Source organism: Oncorhynchus keta, chromosome 36 (assembly GCF_023373465.1).
Source record: "Oncorhynchus keta strain PuntledgeMale-10-30-2019 chromosome 36, Oket_V2, whole genome shotgun sequence".
Lineage (NCBI taxonomy): Eukaryota > Metazoa > Chordata > Actinopteri > Salmoniformes > Salmonidae > Oncorhynchus > Oncorhynchus keta.
The window spans coordinates 1021893-1039550 of NC_068456.1; the positions used below are offsets into that span (position 1 = coordinate 1021893).

At 40.2% G+C, this 17658-nt stretch overlaps 1 protein-coding gene across 2 annotated transcripts in view; it reads right to left on the bottom strand.

Moving 5' to 3' along the window:
* wdr11 (WD repeat domain 11) overlaps nucleotides 1-17658 on the bottom strand; it is a 132329-nt gene that overhangs the window by 93135 nt on the left and 21536 nt on the right. For both annotated transcript variants that reach the window (XM_052498280.1, XM_052498279.1), the window contains exons 5-6: nucleotides 12798-12999; nucleotides 5757-5925 (exon numbers count right to left, since the gene is read on the bottom strand). In XM_052498280.1, the coding sequence (XP_052354240.1) occupies nucleotides 5757-5925; nucleotides 12798-12999 (371 nt within the window). The remainder of the gene's footprint in view (nucleotides 1-5756; nucleotides 5926-12797; nucleotides 13000-17658) is intronic.

Consider the following 17658-nt stretch of genomic DNA (forward strand, 5'->3'; position numbering starts at 1 on the left):
GTTTGATGATTTTTGCGACAACATTTGAAGAAACTTTAAAAGTTCGTCAAATTTTCTGGATTGACTGTCTAAAAGTAATGGACTGTCATTTATCTTTGCTTATTTGAGCTATTCTTACCATAATATGGACTTTCTATTTTAACAAATAGGGCTATCTTCTGTATACCACCCCTATCTTGTCACAACACAACTGATTGGCTCAAATGCATGAACTTCAGGTTCGGGAAGTCCCCTGCAAGACGGTTGAGCTAACGTAGGCTAATGCGATTGGCACGAGGTTGTAACTAACAAGAATATTTCCCAGGACATAGACATATCTGATAATGGCAGAAAGCTTAAATTCATGTTAATCTAACTGCACTGTCCAATTTATAGTAGCTATTACAGTGAAATAATACCATGCTATTGTTTGAGGAGAGTGCAGTTTTGTTACACGAAAAGTTATTAATAAACAAATTAGGCACATTTGGGCAGTATTGATACAACATTTTGAACAAAAATGCTATGGTTCATTGGATCAGTCTCAAACTTTGGAGTTGGTCCCCCTTTGCTGCTATAAAAGCCACCACCAGATGTTGGAACGTAAGCACAAGATGTCATTGTATGCTGTAGCGCCAAGATTCCCTTCACTGGAACTGAGGGGCCTAGCCGAAACCATGAAAAACAGCCCCAGACCGATATTCCACCTCCACCTAACTTTACAGTTGGCACTATGCAAATCGGGCAGCTACCGTTCTCCCCGCATCCGCCAAACCCAGATTCGTCCATCGAACTGCCAGATGGTGAAGCGTGATTAAATCACTCCAAAGAAGGCTGCAGTAGATATCTCAGATAGGGGGGTGTGAGACCTAAGAGGGTTTAATAAATATGCATCAACCAGTGGGTCTTGCGACGGGTATACAGAGATGACCAGTTTACAGAGTAGTATAGAGTGCAGTGATGTGTCTTATAAGGAGCATTGGTGGAAAATCAGATGGCCGAATGCTAAAGAACATCGAGCGCTCGAGAGCACCCTTACCTGCCGATCTCGAAGTTATGTCTCCGTAATCTATCATGGGTAGGATGGTTACCTGAATCAGGGTTAGTTTGGCAGCTGGGATGAAAGAGGAGCAACATGTCTAGATTTAACCTTAGCCTGCATCTTTGATATGTGCTGAGAGAAGGACACTGTACCATCTACCCATACTCCCAAGTACTTGTATGAGGTGACTACCTCAAGCTCCACATCCTCCGGTAGGAGGGGCACTCTTACCAGACCTTTGTTGGAGGTGTTCAGAACCAGGTTAAAGGCAAAGAAAGCTTGTTGGACACTAAGAAAGCTTTGTTGTACAGCGTTTAACAAAAAATCAGAGGGGCCAGCTGAGTATAAGACTGCATATAAATGGATGAGAGAGATTCCTACTGCTTGAGCTATGTTGTTGATGTAAATTGAGAAGTGTGGGACCTAGGATCGAGCCTTGGGGTACTGCCTTGCTGTCAGGCAATGGCTGAGACAGCAGATGTCCTGACTTTATACACTTATACAGTCTGAAAACAAGAAAACAACAGCCACGAACGATGTGTTTACAATACCGCGTTGGTAATAAAGCATTATTTGTTCGAATACAAATTCTGTGGTAGCTAGCTAGCTTTAGTTTGGTACCTAGCTAGCACCAATACAACCAGCCTGAAAACAATGACCAGTAGAAACTGCAGTCATTTTCACTATTCTTAGCAGTGATTTAGGAATCCTTGTTAGTAAGTATTAGCTAGATTGCCACTTGTTGTTTGCCTATTGAAATTTAACTTCAATTCATGAAAATAAAAAGCTAGCCAGCTACTTAACCCGGTTGCCCAAAGCTAACATTATAAGCAGCCAGCTAGCTTCATCTGGCTTGTGAGGCTTGACCTGACTGGGTTATGTATTGTGAAGCTAGCCACAATAAGGATTAGGCACAATAGTGGAATTTGCAGTTTGCCTTCAAAATAAAACTACCTCTTTGAAAGTGATGCAGAAGGTTACAATTGGTGGAATTATGCCATATTTAGACTATATAATGTTAAACAATGTTGGAATGTGAAGCAATGAAATGGGGTATCAGTCTACTCTGTGATACCCACAGAACACAACTGTATAGAGTGTATGCAAATATTAGGCGTTGTAGCTCTTATCGCAGGACTGTGACTGTGTGAAATCAACTCCCCAGTCAGCCTATTGTGTGTATTGACAATGATATTGCACTGTACAGCTTTCCCTAAGGATTGGGGATCAATTGGCCAACAGTCTTCTCAATACCCAATATATGTTTTCCCCAAAGCCCACCTCAGAGTTATGAGACTCCAAAACATCCACGCAGTATTGTTCTTCCCCAACAATAAATAGTGTTCAATACACATAGGTTGACAATAAATGTGGCTCAATTCACAGTTATTTCAGAGTCCCGCAATAAGAGCTATGATGCTAATGTTCTCTGGGTGTCAGAGTAGACTGATACCTATGGATTGTGTATCAATGACATGGGTTAAGGCTGTACAGTGAAATAAGTATGCCCCCAATGCAATTCTAAAGTATAATACATCCAGTGTGATTTCAACAGATTGTCAAATTAACAAATTATTGTCTTTTGGTGATTTTATATAACAACATTCCAACTTTGTTTACCATGATCTATTAAATTATGGCATAATTCTACTATTTGTATTCATTTGCATCACTGTCAATGACATACTTTAATTTTGAAGGCGGTTAGGTTCTTAAAATTCTAAAGAAATAACCCACAGACAAGAGAAGCTTTAACCAAGTTTAATTCTGCCCAAAGGTTATGTACAGGTGTAATTCAGACAACCCAACATTTGTCCCATCCAGATACTTATATCCCACTTAAGACACTCCCTCTCTCCAATCCTTACAGTTTATGCCCCATCAGGAAGAAGGTAACCAGATACTACCCTGATTGCTCCCTTAAGGGGAACTGACCTCACCCGTCATTTGCTGACCTCAACCCCTCCTTCACCTAATCCACAGATAACCATCTGTCTTCCCTATATAAACACTTAGCTCTCCTCCATCAAACACATTCTACAAAGAACCCTTAACTTTCTCCTGAGTCTATGCTTCTTCTCTATCATGTATTTAATATATCAATGTTCAAAATGTCGAACCCAACAAAGGCTAACCGCAAAGTCCACTATTGTGGCGAATCCTTATTGTGGCTAGCTTCACATAGATGGGTCCGACCACCATTAATCAAATAAGAACTGTCTTATAAATTAGGGTTTTAGATGACACCCAGATATAAACTTTGCAAGCTAACAATAGCTACTGAAACAGATGTCGTTTTGCTATGTTTTTGGGGAAAAGCATTGTTTGCATCCATGAGCTAGCTAGCTAGCTTTTTTTTAAATGACCAGCACTGTAGGTGCGCGAGACAACTTTACAAGCATCATAGCATATGAATCGATGAATCGTTGTGACATGAAATACGAGTAAGTGTAATCAAGGTGTAAGAACTACATTAAAAAAATGTAGAAACGCATTAAATTATATGACGTGCAGTCATATTCATGTCCTGATTGGTCAACAAGCTTATTTGACACATCAAATAGTATTATTTGACTTGTTTCTTTTTTGACCCCGGCCAATACCGGACGACGCTGGGCCAATTGCCAAAGAGCCTGCACTTTCGAACCAGGCTCTTTGAGATACAGTCATACAGTGCCTTAGACCTATGTGTCCATGTATGTGTGTTAACTATTTAACTGTACTAGAATGCTTAAAATGCCGCAAATATTTTAAATATCGGTTATCGGTATCGTTTTTTTTGGCAAGGAAAATACGGGATATCGACCAAAAATGTAATATTGGTGAATCACTAGATTTTACTTTAATAAAGTTAAAAACTTGTGTGAACGTTTGATGTGGTATGACTATTAGAAGGCTTAGCTACTGCAGGCCTATGAAGGCAGTGCACATTGGTGCACTGACTGACTCAGACAGTTGAACTTGGTGAGGAAGGATGTTTTAAGCCTACCAGTGTTACTCCTTTAAAATCAAACAATATAATGCTTATCCTTATATTTAAAAAAAAAATACTATAATCAAAAAGGCAAGTAAGTATGCCTATATCTGTATCACAGTAGTAGCCTATCTGACAAGGATAAATAAATGTATGCGGTGTCGGGAACATTCAACCGGTATATCTCCATCTTTCTTTCGGTGTCTGTCTAGGCCTAAGCTTCTCTTCATGAATATATCCTACAGTGGACGCCTGATCCTACATGCATGCAATAAATACCCTGATACATTTGCGGCTAAATCTCTGACAGCACCAACAACTATTTTTAGCAAAATAAAAACAGACTGCAACATTTTTAACATGCACATCGAAACACAACCAATCGTTTTTTGTAATAGGAAGTTTTACAGGACACATAACTGTGGATCATTTGGCCAACGTCACTCGTTTATTGATGGTGCTGGCAGCACCCAGTTGGAAGTCTCTTTCACTCATTAGTTCTACTCTCGGATCTGAACGGATCTCTCAGATCTGAATCGGCACAGGTCTGTTCGGGTCTGTTTTTTCAACGGGCCTTTTCGGAATGGTGCGACTGTCCTCGGGTCCATTCGGGACGAGTCTCCATTTTATGGGTAGGGGTTGGTTTACGCATTGCAATTCCAACTCTGTGTGTTGTGTGTGCATGCATGAGTACGGTGCCTATAGAAAGTATTAATACTCCTAGAGTTACTCTATATTCTGTTGCGTTAAAGCCTAAATTGAGTCATCTTGATCAGCTTTGCACATCTGGATTTGAGGATGTTATTCCTTGCAGATTTTCTCAAGCTCTGTTAAATTAGCTGGGGAGTGGCTGGGCCTCTCAGGGACTTTCACAATCTTGTTCTGAAGTCATTTCAGCATTGCTTTGGCTGTATGCTTGGGGTCATTGTCCTGCTGGTACATAAATATTTGCCTCAATCTAGGGTCATTTACACTCTGAAGCAGATTAATTTTGTGTGGGTGCTTTGCTGCAGGAGGGACTGGTGCACTTCACAAAATAGATGACGATGGAAAATTATGTGGATGTATTGAAGCAACATCTCAAGACATCAGTCAGGAAGTTAAAGCTTGGTCGCAAATGGGTCTTCCAAATGAACAATGACCCCAAGCATACTTCCAAAGTTGTGGAAAAATAGCATAAGGACAGCAAAGTCAAGGTATTGGAGTGGGCATCACAAAGCCCTGACCTCAAGCCTATCGAAAATGTGTGGGCAGAACTGAAAAAGTGTGTGCGAGCTAGGAGACCTACACACCTGACTCAGTTACACCAGCTCTGTCAGGAGGAATGAGACAAAATTCACCCAACTTATTGTGGGAAGCTTGTGGAAGGCTACCCGAAACGTTTGTCCAAAGTTAAATTGTTTAAAGGCAATGCTACCAAATAATAATTGAGTGTATGTAAACTTGTGACGCACTGGGAATGTGATGAAATAAATAAAAGCTGAAATAAAATAATTATATACTATTATTCTGACATTTCATTCTTAAAATAAAGTGATGATCCTATCTGACCAAAGACAGGGAATTTTTACTCTGAATAAATGTCAGGAATTGTGAAAAACTGAGTTTAAATGTATCTGGCTAAGGTGTATGTATGTAAGCGTCCGACTTCAACTGTAAAGTACCATACAAAAATGTAGAACACTGATTGCACAGGGGTTTAATTGAGGTCAGGGTAAGTTGAGGTGAGACTGAAGAGTGTGTGTGTGTGTTGCGTCCCACCTGAATGAAGGGAACCCCGGAGCGTTCAATGGCAACCACACCCACGGTCTGGCTGAGCTCAAGATCCAGGATGAGGATCTCTCTGGGGTAGAGCAACAGCATGTGGTTCCTCTTGGAGGGCAGGTAGGACAGCTGCAGGCAGTCTGCATTCAGGGTCACAGCCTCCGCTCTGACGAGAGGAACACACCCATAGAAATATAATTAACTTCCCGATTTTAATTCCTGGAATGGGTACATTCAATATGGCTGCCTATCCGCTCATCATGGAACAGTGACTTGAATAGGAATGGCCCTTCCATTAATTCTGTTTTCATGAAACACAACAGTCTTTAACTTGACTAACTTTAAACCAGGTATTACGCTGTCTGATGATGATGCAGTTTTTGACCAACTCAGTGGCATTGCGGTTTGAGTGCCTGCCCTGTGATAGGTCGGGGTTAAGACATTTCTAAGACTTAAAAAAAGATTTGAAAATAAAATCAGACCCCCTCTGCTTGGCACTAAGGACATGAATTGGGGGTAAGGCCCTGCAGTAGATGAGTGTCCTGTTCAATGTCCAGGGGGTGTGCTTGCCCTATGGCCCGTTCTGGCTGGGGAAAAAGCTACTTACTTAATGGTGGAGTATAATGCATTGCCAGAATTGTATGGACATGTTCTCCTTTAGTTATAGCATCTTAGCGTCAGCTCACAATGACACGCTGAATTTACCTGCTAATTGTATTCATCCACTGAAAATTTGCCACACACTGTAGAAGTACATACAATACTAGTCAAAAGTTGACACACCTACTCAATCAAGGGTTCTTTATTTTTACTATTTTCTACATTGTATAATAATAGTGAAGACATCAAAACTATGAAATAACAGATATGGACTCACGTTGTAAACAAAAAAAAAAAAAAATCAAAATAGATTTTATATTTGTGATTCAAAGTTGCCACCCTTTGCCTTGATGACAGCATTGAACACATTCTGTCAACCAGCTTCACCTGGAATGCTTTTCCAGCAGTCTTGAGTTCCCACATATGCTGAGCACTTCTTGGCTGCTTTTCCTTCAATCTGCAAAATGATAGTCCCACCAAGCGCAAACCAGACAGGATGGCGTATTGCTGCAGAATGCTTTCGTAGCCATGCTGGTTAAGTGTTCTTTGAATTCTAAATAAATCACAGACAGTGTCACCCACACCTCCTTCTCCATGCTTCATGGTTGAAACCACACATGCGGAGATCATCCGTTCACCTACTCTGAGTTTCACAAAGACACAGCGGTTGGAACCGAAAATCTCAAATTTGGACTCATCAGACAAGACCAAAAGACAGATTTCCAACGGTCTAATGTCCATTGCCCGTGTTTCTTGGCCCAAGCAAGTCTCTTCTTATTATTGGTGTCCTTTAGTAGCAGTTTCTTTGAAGCAATTCAACCATGAAGGCCTGATTGACAATTTATCAATCCAGTGTTAATCTGCAAAATTGTAATTATTCGCCTACCTCCTCATGCCTTTTGCACAAAATGTATATAGACTCTCTTTTTTTCTACTGTGTTATGGACTTTTTTAATGTTTACTCCATGTGTAACTGTGTTGTTGTCTGTTCACACTGCTATGCTTCATCTTGGCCAGGTCGCAGTTGTAAATGAGAACTTGTTCTCAACTAGCCTACCTGGTTAAATAAAGGGGGAGAAAATATATATATATTTTTTTATTCACACACACATTCTCCTCTGAACAGTTGATGATGAGATGTGTCTGTTTCTTGAACTCTGAAGCATTTATTTGGGCTACCATTTCTGAGGCTGGTAACTTTAATGAACTTATCCAGCAGAGGTAACTATGGGTCTTCATTTCTTGTGGCGGTCCTTATGAGAGCCAGTTTCATAGCGCCTTGTGTTTTTTTGGACTGCACTTGAAACGTTCGAAGTTCTTGAAATGTTCCGCATTGACTGACCTTCATGCCTAAAAGTAATGATGGACTGTCATTTCTCTTTGCTTATTTGAGCAATTACTGCCATAATATGGACTTGGTCTTTTACTAAATAGGGCAATCTTCGGAATACCATCCCTACCTTGTCACAACACAACTGATTGGCTCAAACGTATTGAGGAAAGACATTCCACAAATTAACTTCTAAGGCACACCTGTTAATTGAAATACATTCCAGGAGACATCAGGGATTGTACCAGTCTTTCACATAATCATGGTTCTCTCAGGACATACAGTCCCAGTCTACACAGCTAGCTGGGTTCTCAGTACATTGTGCAGACAGAAAAAAAGAACGGGAAGAAGAAAGGTGGAGGTGTACGTTTCATGATTAACTGGTTTTGATTGTGGTAACATACAAGAACTCAAGTCAATCTGTTCACCCGACCTAGAATATCATAATATCAAATGCTGATAGTATTACCACCAAAAATAATTACCTGATCTTTGGTTGTCGTCACAGCCATGTATATTCCCCCTCAAGCCGATACCACAATGGTCCTGAAGGAACTACACTGGACTTTGAGCAAACTGGGAACCACATATCCTGAGGTCGCAGTTATTGTAGCTGGAGACTTTAACAAAGTAAATATGAGGAAAAGCTACTGAAGCGCTAACAACACATTTCCTGCAGTACATGCTCTTCAAAATCTCTCTACCATTGTTACTCTCCTTCACCACCTGGGGTGTTGCTACCTACCCTCACCACCTGGGGGCGGCCCGTCAGGAAGTCCAGTACCCAGTTGCACAGGGCGGGGTCTCGAGCTTGATGATGAGTTCGGATTATATTTAAGAAACATGTGAAGGTTGTGATTAAAACGGTTAAGTTTGGATTATCCAGCTTTAGGTTTATAAAGACCTTTGCTTGACCATGCTATGATCTTCTCACATTTGAGAGACTGCCTCGCATGCTGGTAACAAGCAGGAGCTACTATTCTGAAATTACACAAAGTCTGCTGCCTCAGTTTGTACGATGGCAATTTGCATATACTCCAGAAAGTTATGAAGAGTGATCAGATGAATTGCAATTAATTGCAAAGTCCCTCTTTGCCATGCCATTGAACTGAATCGCCCAAAAACATTTCCACTGCATTTCAGCCCTGCCACAAAAGGACCAGCTGACATGTCAGTGATTCTCTCGTTAACCCGTGTGAGTGTTGACGAGGACAGGGCTGGAGATCACTCGGTCATGCTGATTGAGTTTGAATAACTGACTGGAAGCTTCAAAAGGAGGATGGTGCTTGGAATCATTGTTCTTCCTCTGTCAACCATGGTTACCTGCAAGGAAACATGTGCCGTCATCATTGCTTTGCACAAAAAGGGCTTCACAGGCAAGGATATTTCTGCCAGTAAGATTGCACCGAAATCAACCATTTATTGGATCATCAAGAACTTCAAGGAGAGCGGTTCAATTGTTGTGAAGAAGGCTTCAGGGCGCCCAAGAAAGTCCAGCAAGCGCCAGGACCGTCTCGTAAAGTTGATTCAGCTGCAGGATCGGGGCACCACCAGTACAGAGCTTGCTCAGGAATGGCAGCAGGCAGGTGTGAGTGCATCTGCACGCCCAGTGAGGCGAAGACTTTGAGGATGGCCTGGTGTCAAGAAGGGCAGCAAAGAAGCCACTTCTTGAGGAATAACATCAGGGACAGACTGACATTCTGCAAAAGGTACAGTGATTGGACTGCTGAGTCATTTTCTCTGATGAATCCCCTTTCCGATTGTTTGGGGCATCCGGAAAAAAGCTTGTCCGGAGAAGACAAGGTGAGCACTATGTCGTGGAAAATTGTACGTTTGTTATAATGCTTGTATTACATTATAGTTGTTTTATTCGACAGAATAGAGTATTGGCTCAAAGGCATTAAGAAGGAAAGGAATTACACAAATTAACTTACGGCAGCACACCTGTTAATTGAAATGCATTCCAGGTGACTACCTCATGAAGCTGGTTGAGAGAATGCCAAGAGTGTGCAAAGTGTCATCAAGGCAAAGGGTGGCTACATTGAAGAACCTAAAGTATACTTTGATTTGTTTAACACTTTTTGTGTCGTCCAAACTTTTGATTGGCACTGCATATCAATGAATTGACGAGGGCACTACAACAGTCTGCAGAACCCGGCCTCACCCTTCTAGAATCTGAAGTGAAATGTCTACTGATGATCTAGTGCTTCTGTCCACAACCAAGGAGGGCCTAATGCAGCACCTGGATATTCTGCACAGATTCTGTCAGACCTGGGCCCTGACAGTGAATCTCAGTAAGACAAAAATAATGGTGTCCCAAAAAAGGTCCAGATGCCAGGACCACAAATACAAATTCCATCTAGACACTGTTGTCCTAGAGCATACAAAACAGTTTAACTTCCACAAAGGTATGAACGATCTCACATGGCAATATGCCATCAAAAGGACCATACAATTTGACATCCCAATTAGGATCTGGAGAAAATACTTAAATCAGTTACAGAAACCACTGCCCTCTACGGTTGTGAGGTCTGGGGTCCGCTAACCAACCAAGAATTCACCAAATGGGACAAACACTAAATTGAGAATATGCATGCAGAATTCTGCAAAACATCTCACGTGAACAATGTAAAACACTAAATAATTCATGAAAAGCAGAATAAGGACGATACCTTCTAATTATCAAGATCCATTAAAAAAATGTTTTTAAATTCAACAGCAATTCCCAAACCTCACATCACCTATAGAGATGAACTGAGAGAAGAGTCCCCTCAGCAAGCTGGTCCTGGGGCTCTGTTCAAACACAAAGATGCCACTGAGCCCCACGAAAACAACACAATTCGACCCAACCAAATCATGAGAAAACGAAAATAATAATTACTTGGCACAAATGAACATAAAAACAAAGCTATTTAGCCCTCAGAGAGGACACAGTGGCAGAATACCTGACCATTGTGATTTACCCAAAATTAAGGTGAGCATAGTCTTGCTATTGAGAGAGGCTGCCGTAGCCAGACCTGGTTCTTGAGAGAAGACCGGCTGCCCACAAATGTGCCCACATCTGGTGGAAACTAACCTGACCATATTGAAAAACATATTTCCCTCTTGTTACACAGACCCAAAGAATTTAAAAACAAATCAAATGTTGATAAACCCCAAATAAATATTAGGTGAAATACCACAGTGTGCAATCCCAGCAGCAAGATTTGTGAACTGTTGCCACAAGGACAACCATGAATACAAATTATATCTATACTGAACAAAAATATAAAAACGCAACAAATTCATCAATTTTATTGAGTTACAGTTCATAGAAGGAAAAACTCAATGGAAATAAATTCATTAGGCCCTAATCTAAGGATTTCACATGACTGGGCAGGGGCACGGGGGGCGACGTAGGCCCACCTACTGGGGAGCCAGGCCCAGCCAAGCAGAATACTTTTTCACCACATAAGGGCTTTATTACAGACCGAAATACAGAGCATTCAGAAAGTATTTAGACCCCTTGACTTTTTCCACATTTTGATACATTAGAGCCTTATTATAAAAACTTGATTTTAGAAACAATTCACTCATTTACCTAGACACTATACCCCATAATGACAAAGCAAAGATGTTGATATTTTTGCACAAGTATGCATCTTGTGCATCTTTTTTAACTGACGAGTTTCAGAAGAAAGTTCAGTTTCTGGCCATTTTGAGCCTGTAATCGAACCCACAAATGCTGATGCTCCAGATACTCAACTAGTCTAAAGGTGGCAAGTTTTCTTGCTTCTTTAATCAGGACAACAGTTTTTACAATTGCACAATTGCAAAATGGTTTTCTAATTATCAATCATTGTAGATATTCAATCAAAGAAAAGTTGTTTAATTCTTTTTTTTTTATCAGCCATTTCCAGCTACAATAGTCATTTACAACATTAACAATATCTACCCTATTTCTGATGAATTTTATGTTATTTTTTAAATGGACAAAAAATGCACATTGTTTTCAAAAACAAGGACATTTCTAAGTGACCCAAAACTTTTGAATGGTAGTGTATAAGGTATTACCGTTTATCTTTTATAAAGACACAAACATTTAAAAAACCTGTTTTCACCTTGTTATTATTGGGTATTGTGTGGAGACTGATGAACATTTTAATTTAATACATTTTAAAATTGATTAACAAAATGTGGAAAAGGTCAAGGGGCGTGAATACTTTCCGAATGCACTGTACTACTCAGTTTCCTCAACTGCGGCTGGTCTCAGACGATCATGCAGGTTAAGAAGCCAGATGTGGAGTGGCCTTTTATTGTCCCTAGCACAAGGTGCACCTGTGTAATGATCATGCGGTTTAATCAGCTTCTTGATATGCCACACCTGTCAGGAGGATGGAATATCTTGGCAAATGATAAATGCTCACTAACAGGGACGGAAACAAATGATAGTGACGACCTTTCTCGCTCTCTCAACTGTCCTCTGTCACAGACAGGCCTTGTGTTATGATCAGCACATAGAATGTAGGACAATGGCAATTAGGCCTAATAATTTCCCTGTATGTACCGTTGAGTGATTTCTTGAACTCAACCAGGATAAACTATTAGTATTACAAGACTAAATAATAAACCAATTACAGACATGAAGGTGGGCAGCTGTGAGGGTGGTTATTACAGCAATGGTAGCCTATGCCTTAATGCAACATATTACATAGGGTCAATTCCATACAGGTTGGCCCAAATAGGTTTTTGATCTTCCTGAAATAAAATCCATAGAAATGTCATTTGGGGGGGAAGGATGTTTAGCATACCTTTGAAGTCTATTTCCAAAATGATAATTGAGAAATAATGAATTCACATTGGAAAATTGTTGGCATTTCACCTTACCCAGGCCTTCTTTAAGACACGACAACAATGAGTCTGTAGATGCTACAAAGCGAGTCATGCTCTCATTTGAAACCTTAATGTGGGCTCTGAAATCATTCATTTCTGAATAATACAAATATATACTTACATATCTCAAAAGTACCCAAGTACGTTTTTAGATATATTGTTTTAAACAATACACGCTTTCTAATATGGAATGTGTAATAAGAACCATGCAGTGTTTAGCTATGGGGTTTTCTTACGTTGGCTTCTCGTTGGTGATGAGCACTTTGACCTTGTTCAGGGCCTTCTTGGCACCGGTAGGGGCAGGGAGGGCAGCAGGCACAGGCTTAGTGTGGGCAGGGCTGGCATGGGGGCTGGCGATATAGACCTTCTTACCCCCGCTGCCCGGGGGTTTGGAGTGAGAGAAGTCAGAGATGAAGACAATGCCTTCGCTGGTCAGCACTGAGCATGAAAGAAGAGAGAGCAAGGGAAGAGATTATGACAGGTTTGAAATCTATTTAAAGTAAATGTTTTTTTTTTTATTATTATTAACTGGACTGTAATGACTGCTCTAGGATCAACAGGTCTGGGATCTGTTCAAATGAATGTTGTTCAGGGGCATCACACATCCCAAAAATCTGAGGGGGTACAAAGTTCGTGAGGATGACTGGGGAGTGGTCCGGAGGTGCAATATGCCATCCTTAAATTCAAGAATCTTGCATTTTTTAAACCCCTGAAATAACTTTTTTTCTGTAATCTAAAGACATGATCAATATGCTTCATTCTATTAATCCCCAAAACTAAGTTAAGTGAACAGTTAGCCTTTTTCTAAAGCCCGAAGAAGACAGGAAATTCAAACGCTAACATTATGGGGAGGTTTTCCTGGACTAAAAAGCAAGATCAATGGAACATATCCAGCCAAAATCCATTGTGAGTACATCTGTTGTTGAAGTACTGTAGATCAATAAAATTGACCTCCCCATAATGTTTGAATTAGTGGAATGGGATGATTTTTTACATGAAAAAACATGTTTACATTAATGGGGTAAATCTCTAAAAGGATGTATTCGGCTGTTTGATAGGTCTAAATCCTAATCAATCCATCCAATGTGAGTACATATGTTGTTTAAGTAGATCAATAAACTACTCTACTCTAGCAGTAGTCAAGCTGCTTATGCTGAAAAGTCTTGTTAGTGCATAGGTCACATTAGCATTTCAATTTCCTGTGTTTTTCAATGTCAGACAAAGGATAATATTTAACTTAAAACAAACTGTGAAAATATCCTAATTACATAACTAATGTGCATACATTTGCATAAGAGGAACACATTTACCACAGTACCCAACTTCCCCAATGACGGATGTTCTGAATACAGTCACAGGTAAATATGACTGCCTTGCTTTTATAAAATGACATAAAAAAAAATATACATATTTTCAACAAAAAGTTATTTTTATAAGTACATTTAATTTTAGAAGCAAATTCATACAAAGTTAATTCTTCCACCAGTCCGGACAAAAATATGGTTGTTAGTACTTTTGGTCATGTTGCTAGACGGCCAGTTTTTTTATAGCAACAAAAGCCGATGTGTGCGCAACTACGGGGCAAAACAGACGGGTTTGGCTTAGACTGTTGACAACTACATTCAGTGTCCAAATTTGTATTGAAAACATTAAAACATTGTTAGTTAGCTACAGTGCCTTCAGAAAGCATTCATACGCCTTGACATATGACGTGTTTTACAGTCTGAATTCTAAATTCATTCAAATAGATGCGTCTCACCCAGCTACACACAATACCCCTAAAAACATGTTTTCAGACATTTTAGCAAATGTATTGAAAATGAAATACAGAAGTATTCACACCCGAGTCAATATTTTGTAGAAGAACCTTTGGCGGCGGCGATGACAGCTGTGAGTCATTTGGGAAAGTATAAGAACTTCGCACACCTGGATTAATGCAATTTCTGCCCATTACACTTTTCCAAATTCTTCAAACTCTGTCAAGTTGTTTGCTGATCATTAATCGTCTTGCCATAGATTTTCAAGACAATTTAAGTCAGAACTGTAACTAGGCCATTCAGGAACATTCAATGCCATCTTGGTAAGCACCTCCAGTGTAGATTTGGCCTTGTGTATCAGTTTTTTTGTCCTGCTGAAAGCATGTCCCATTGTCTGTTGGAAAGCAAACTGTACAAGGTTTTCCTCTAGGTTTTTGCATGTACTTTATTCTGTAGTCGTCTGGTCTAATTTTTCTTTCTTTTTTTTCTCCCCAATCTCATGATTATGATCTTGTTTCATTGCTGAAACTCCACAATGGGCACTGGAGAGGCGAAGGTAGAGTCATGTCCTCCGAAACATGACCTGCCAAGCAACGCTTCTTAACACGTGCTCGCTTAACCCAGAAGCCAGCTGCACCGGAGGAGGAAACACTGTTCAACTGACGACCAAAGTCAAGCCTGCAGGTGCCAGGCACAGCACAAGGAGACGCTAGAGCACGATGAGTCAAGTAAAGCATACCCATAATATGATGCAGCCACCACCATGCATTGAAAATATGAAGAGTTGTACTCAGTGATGTGTTGTGTTGGATTAGCCACGAACATAACGCTTGGTTTATTTCTTTGCCACATTTTTTGCGATATTAAATGCCTTGTTGCAAACAACATGAATATTTGTATTCTCTACAAGCTTCCTTTTCACTCTGTCAATTAGGTTAGTTTTGTGGAGTAACTTCAATGTTGTTGATCCATCCTCAGTTCTCCTATCACAAGAATTAAACGGTGTACCTGTGTTAGTCACCACTGGCGATTTCCATCCTCTCTGGAAAACGAGTTAGGAATGTCACCTGTATCTTTATAGTAAGTGTGTGTATTGATTCACAAGCCAAAATGTAATGAATAACTTCACGATAATCAAAGGGATATTCAGCGTCTGTTGTATTATTTTTACCCATCTACCAATAGGTGCCATCTTTGTAATGCAATGGAATACCTCCCTGGTATTCCAATGAATGTGTTTGAAATTCACTGTTCGACTGAAGGCCATGTCACGTTTGTGTGGTAGGGGAGATCTGCACGACCTGACACAGTCTCTTCCAACAGATCTTTCTTGTCGGGGCAAAGTATTGCTGCAGAGTCAATGAAACTTTCTTTAAGGAATTTGCCCTCAGCGAATGGCTTGCTGTGGCTAGCTCTCACAATTCTGTCGTTTGCTGAATGCAGTTTTGTGAAAAGACCTTGATGCTTTTGCAACTGAGAAAGCAACTCTTTTAATGCACTTGCCCTCTGCTCAGAAGACTTATTCCTATATTTCTCTGCATTTTTCATCTGGAAGTGTCGGGACGTTGTAGCCTTTCGAGACAGCGATGCTCTCTTTGCAGACTAAGCACACAGCTTTCCCTGCTACCTCAAATACATTTTTCGATGTCCACTCTTGCTGGAACCCTCATTCATTGTCTACCTTCCTTTTCCTAGAAAAACTCATTTTGGCAACATTTCTAGCTAGCTACTATCTCTAACGGTGACGTGTGTCAGCATGTCAGTCACTGTCTGTCCTCGTGCAGTTGCTTTTCGTGCCTTAAAAATAAAATGTCCCAGAAGCGGTGAGAGTTGAATACTCGCCTTTGTGTAAGGATTTATTGGGCTTTTAATTTGAATAACAAATACATTTTTCAAAACTTTACTCTCGCAAATTATTTGTGATCCGAGCATGATTCCGCAGGATTTAGAAATCCATGTTATTTAAAATTGTTGCACCCATACTGCTCACGCGCGCCAACGCGCGTTGCCAAGGGCTAAAATAGAAGTCATTGTTATTTCTGACGCAGATCGCACTGCAAGTCCTGCCTCTCCCATCTCCTCATTGGTTTATAGAAGCAGGTGCACATATGCCATCTCCTCATTGGTTATACCCACGTGGGTGATTGAAAGATTAAATGTTTTTTCGGTTGTCGTGGTAATACTATGAAAGTGTAGATGTCAATTACCATATAAGTTCAAACATGAAAAAGCCTGGAAGGACGAGAGATGATGAGAAACGAGTCGGTTGGCCATTTTATGTGTGGATTAATTGTCAGAGTAGAGGACCTTGTGTATTTCAGGTAAAATAACAACTCAATGTTTATATCCCAGGACAAATTAGCTAGCAACAGCAAGCTAGCTAAATAGGACAAATTAGCTAGCAAGTGCAAGCTAACTAGCCATACATGTTTAATGCTTTTCGACCTTTCCCCAAATTAATGTCACTGGTTCAGAGTTTGTTTTAATATTTTAACCTGCGTGTCATGATTGCATTTGGTGTAGGGGGACAAAATAAATGTATGCACGACAGCCCACGATGGCGCATGCACACAGCCGGTTTGGCTTCCGTGTAACATTACAAAGTCAACTAATGAAACAGATACAATTCCAATAAAGGCTATCTGGCTTGAAATCAATTTTGAACTTTGGCTGAAAACCAAAATATATTGAGCGTCAATGTTGTCGGAATGTAACGTTAGCTAGCTAGGCAAAAACTGTTGCTAAGATACGAGAGTGGCTAGGTTTAAGTTGCGTCACAGCTCGTTACCCAATGAGGACATTCTGCATTTCTAACTTTGAATGAGAGTGTAGGATTTGTAATCGTAATTCTGTCCATCTTCTTCTGTTTCTCGTTCAACAAAACTGAAATATTATCCTGTTATAACTAATTACATGGGAGCTCTTTCCATCATTGTTTGCTGTTAAAGATAGCAAAGAAAATATTTGTTTTGATTAAATCATCACCTTTCTCGAATATTCTAAAGTGGTCATAATTAATATATCTCTGTGGCTCGACTGTCACTTGACAACTTTGGAATTTCTTAGGCGTCACTTCAAAAAGTGCCTTTGTGATAATGCTAATAAAGTAAAATGTTTTAGCAAGAAAACTAGTGAATCGATAGCAGCGTCATCAAGTAACCATTTAGGGAATGGAGTTCTCAGCTGAGGTGGCAAATTTTGTTCAAGAATACGGAGTACTGACGGAGAACAGAAGAGGGGAAAAACTTACTTTAACATGTGTTGGCCAATCAAAATCTAATACAGACATATCGCCGCCCCTATAAAGTAAAATGTATATTTTTCTGCAAATCTAAGCATC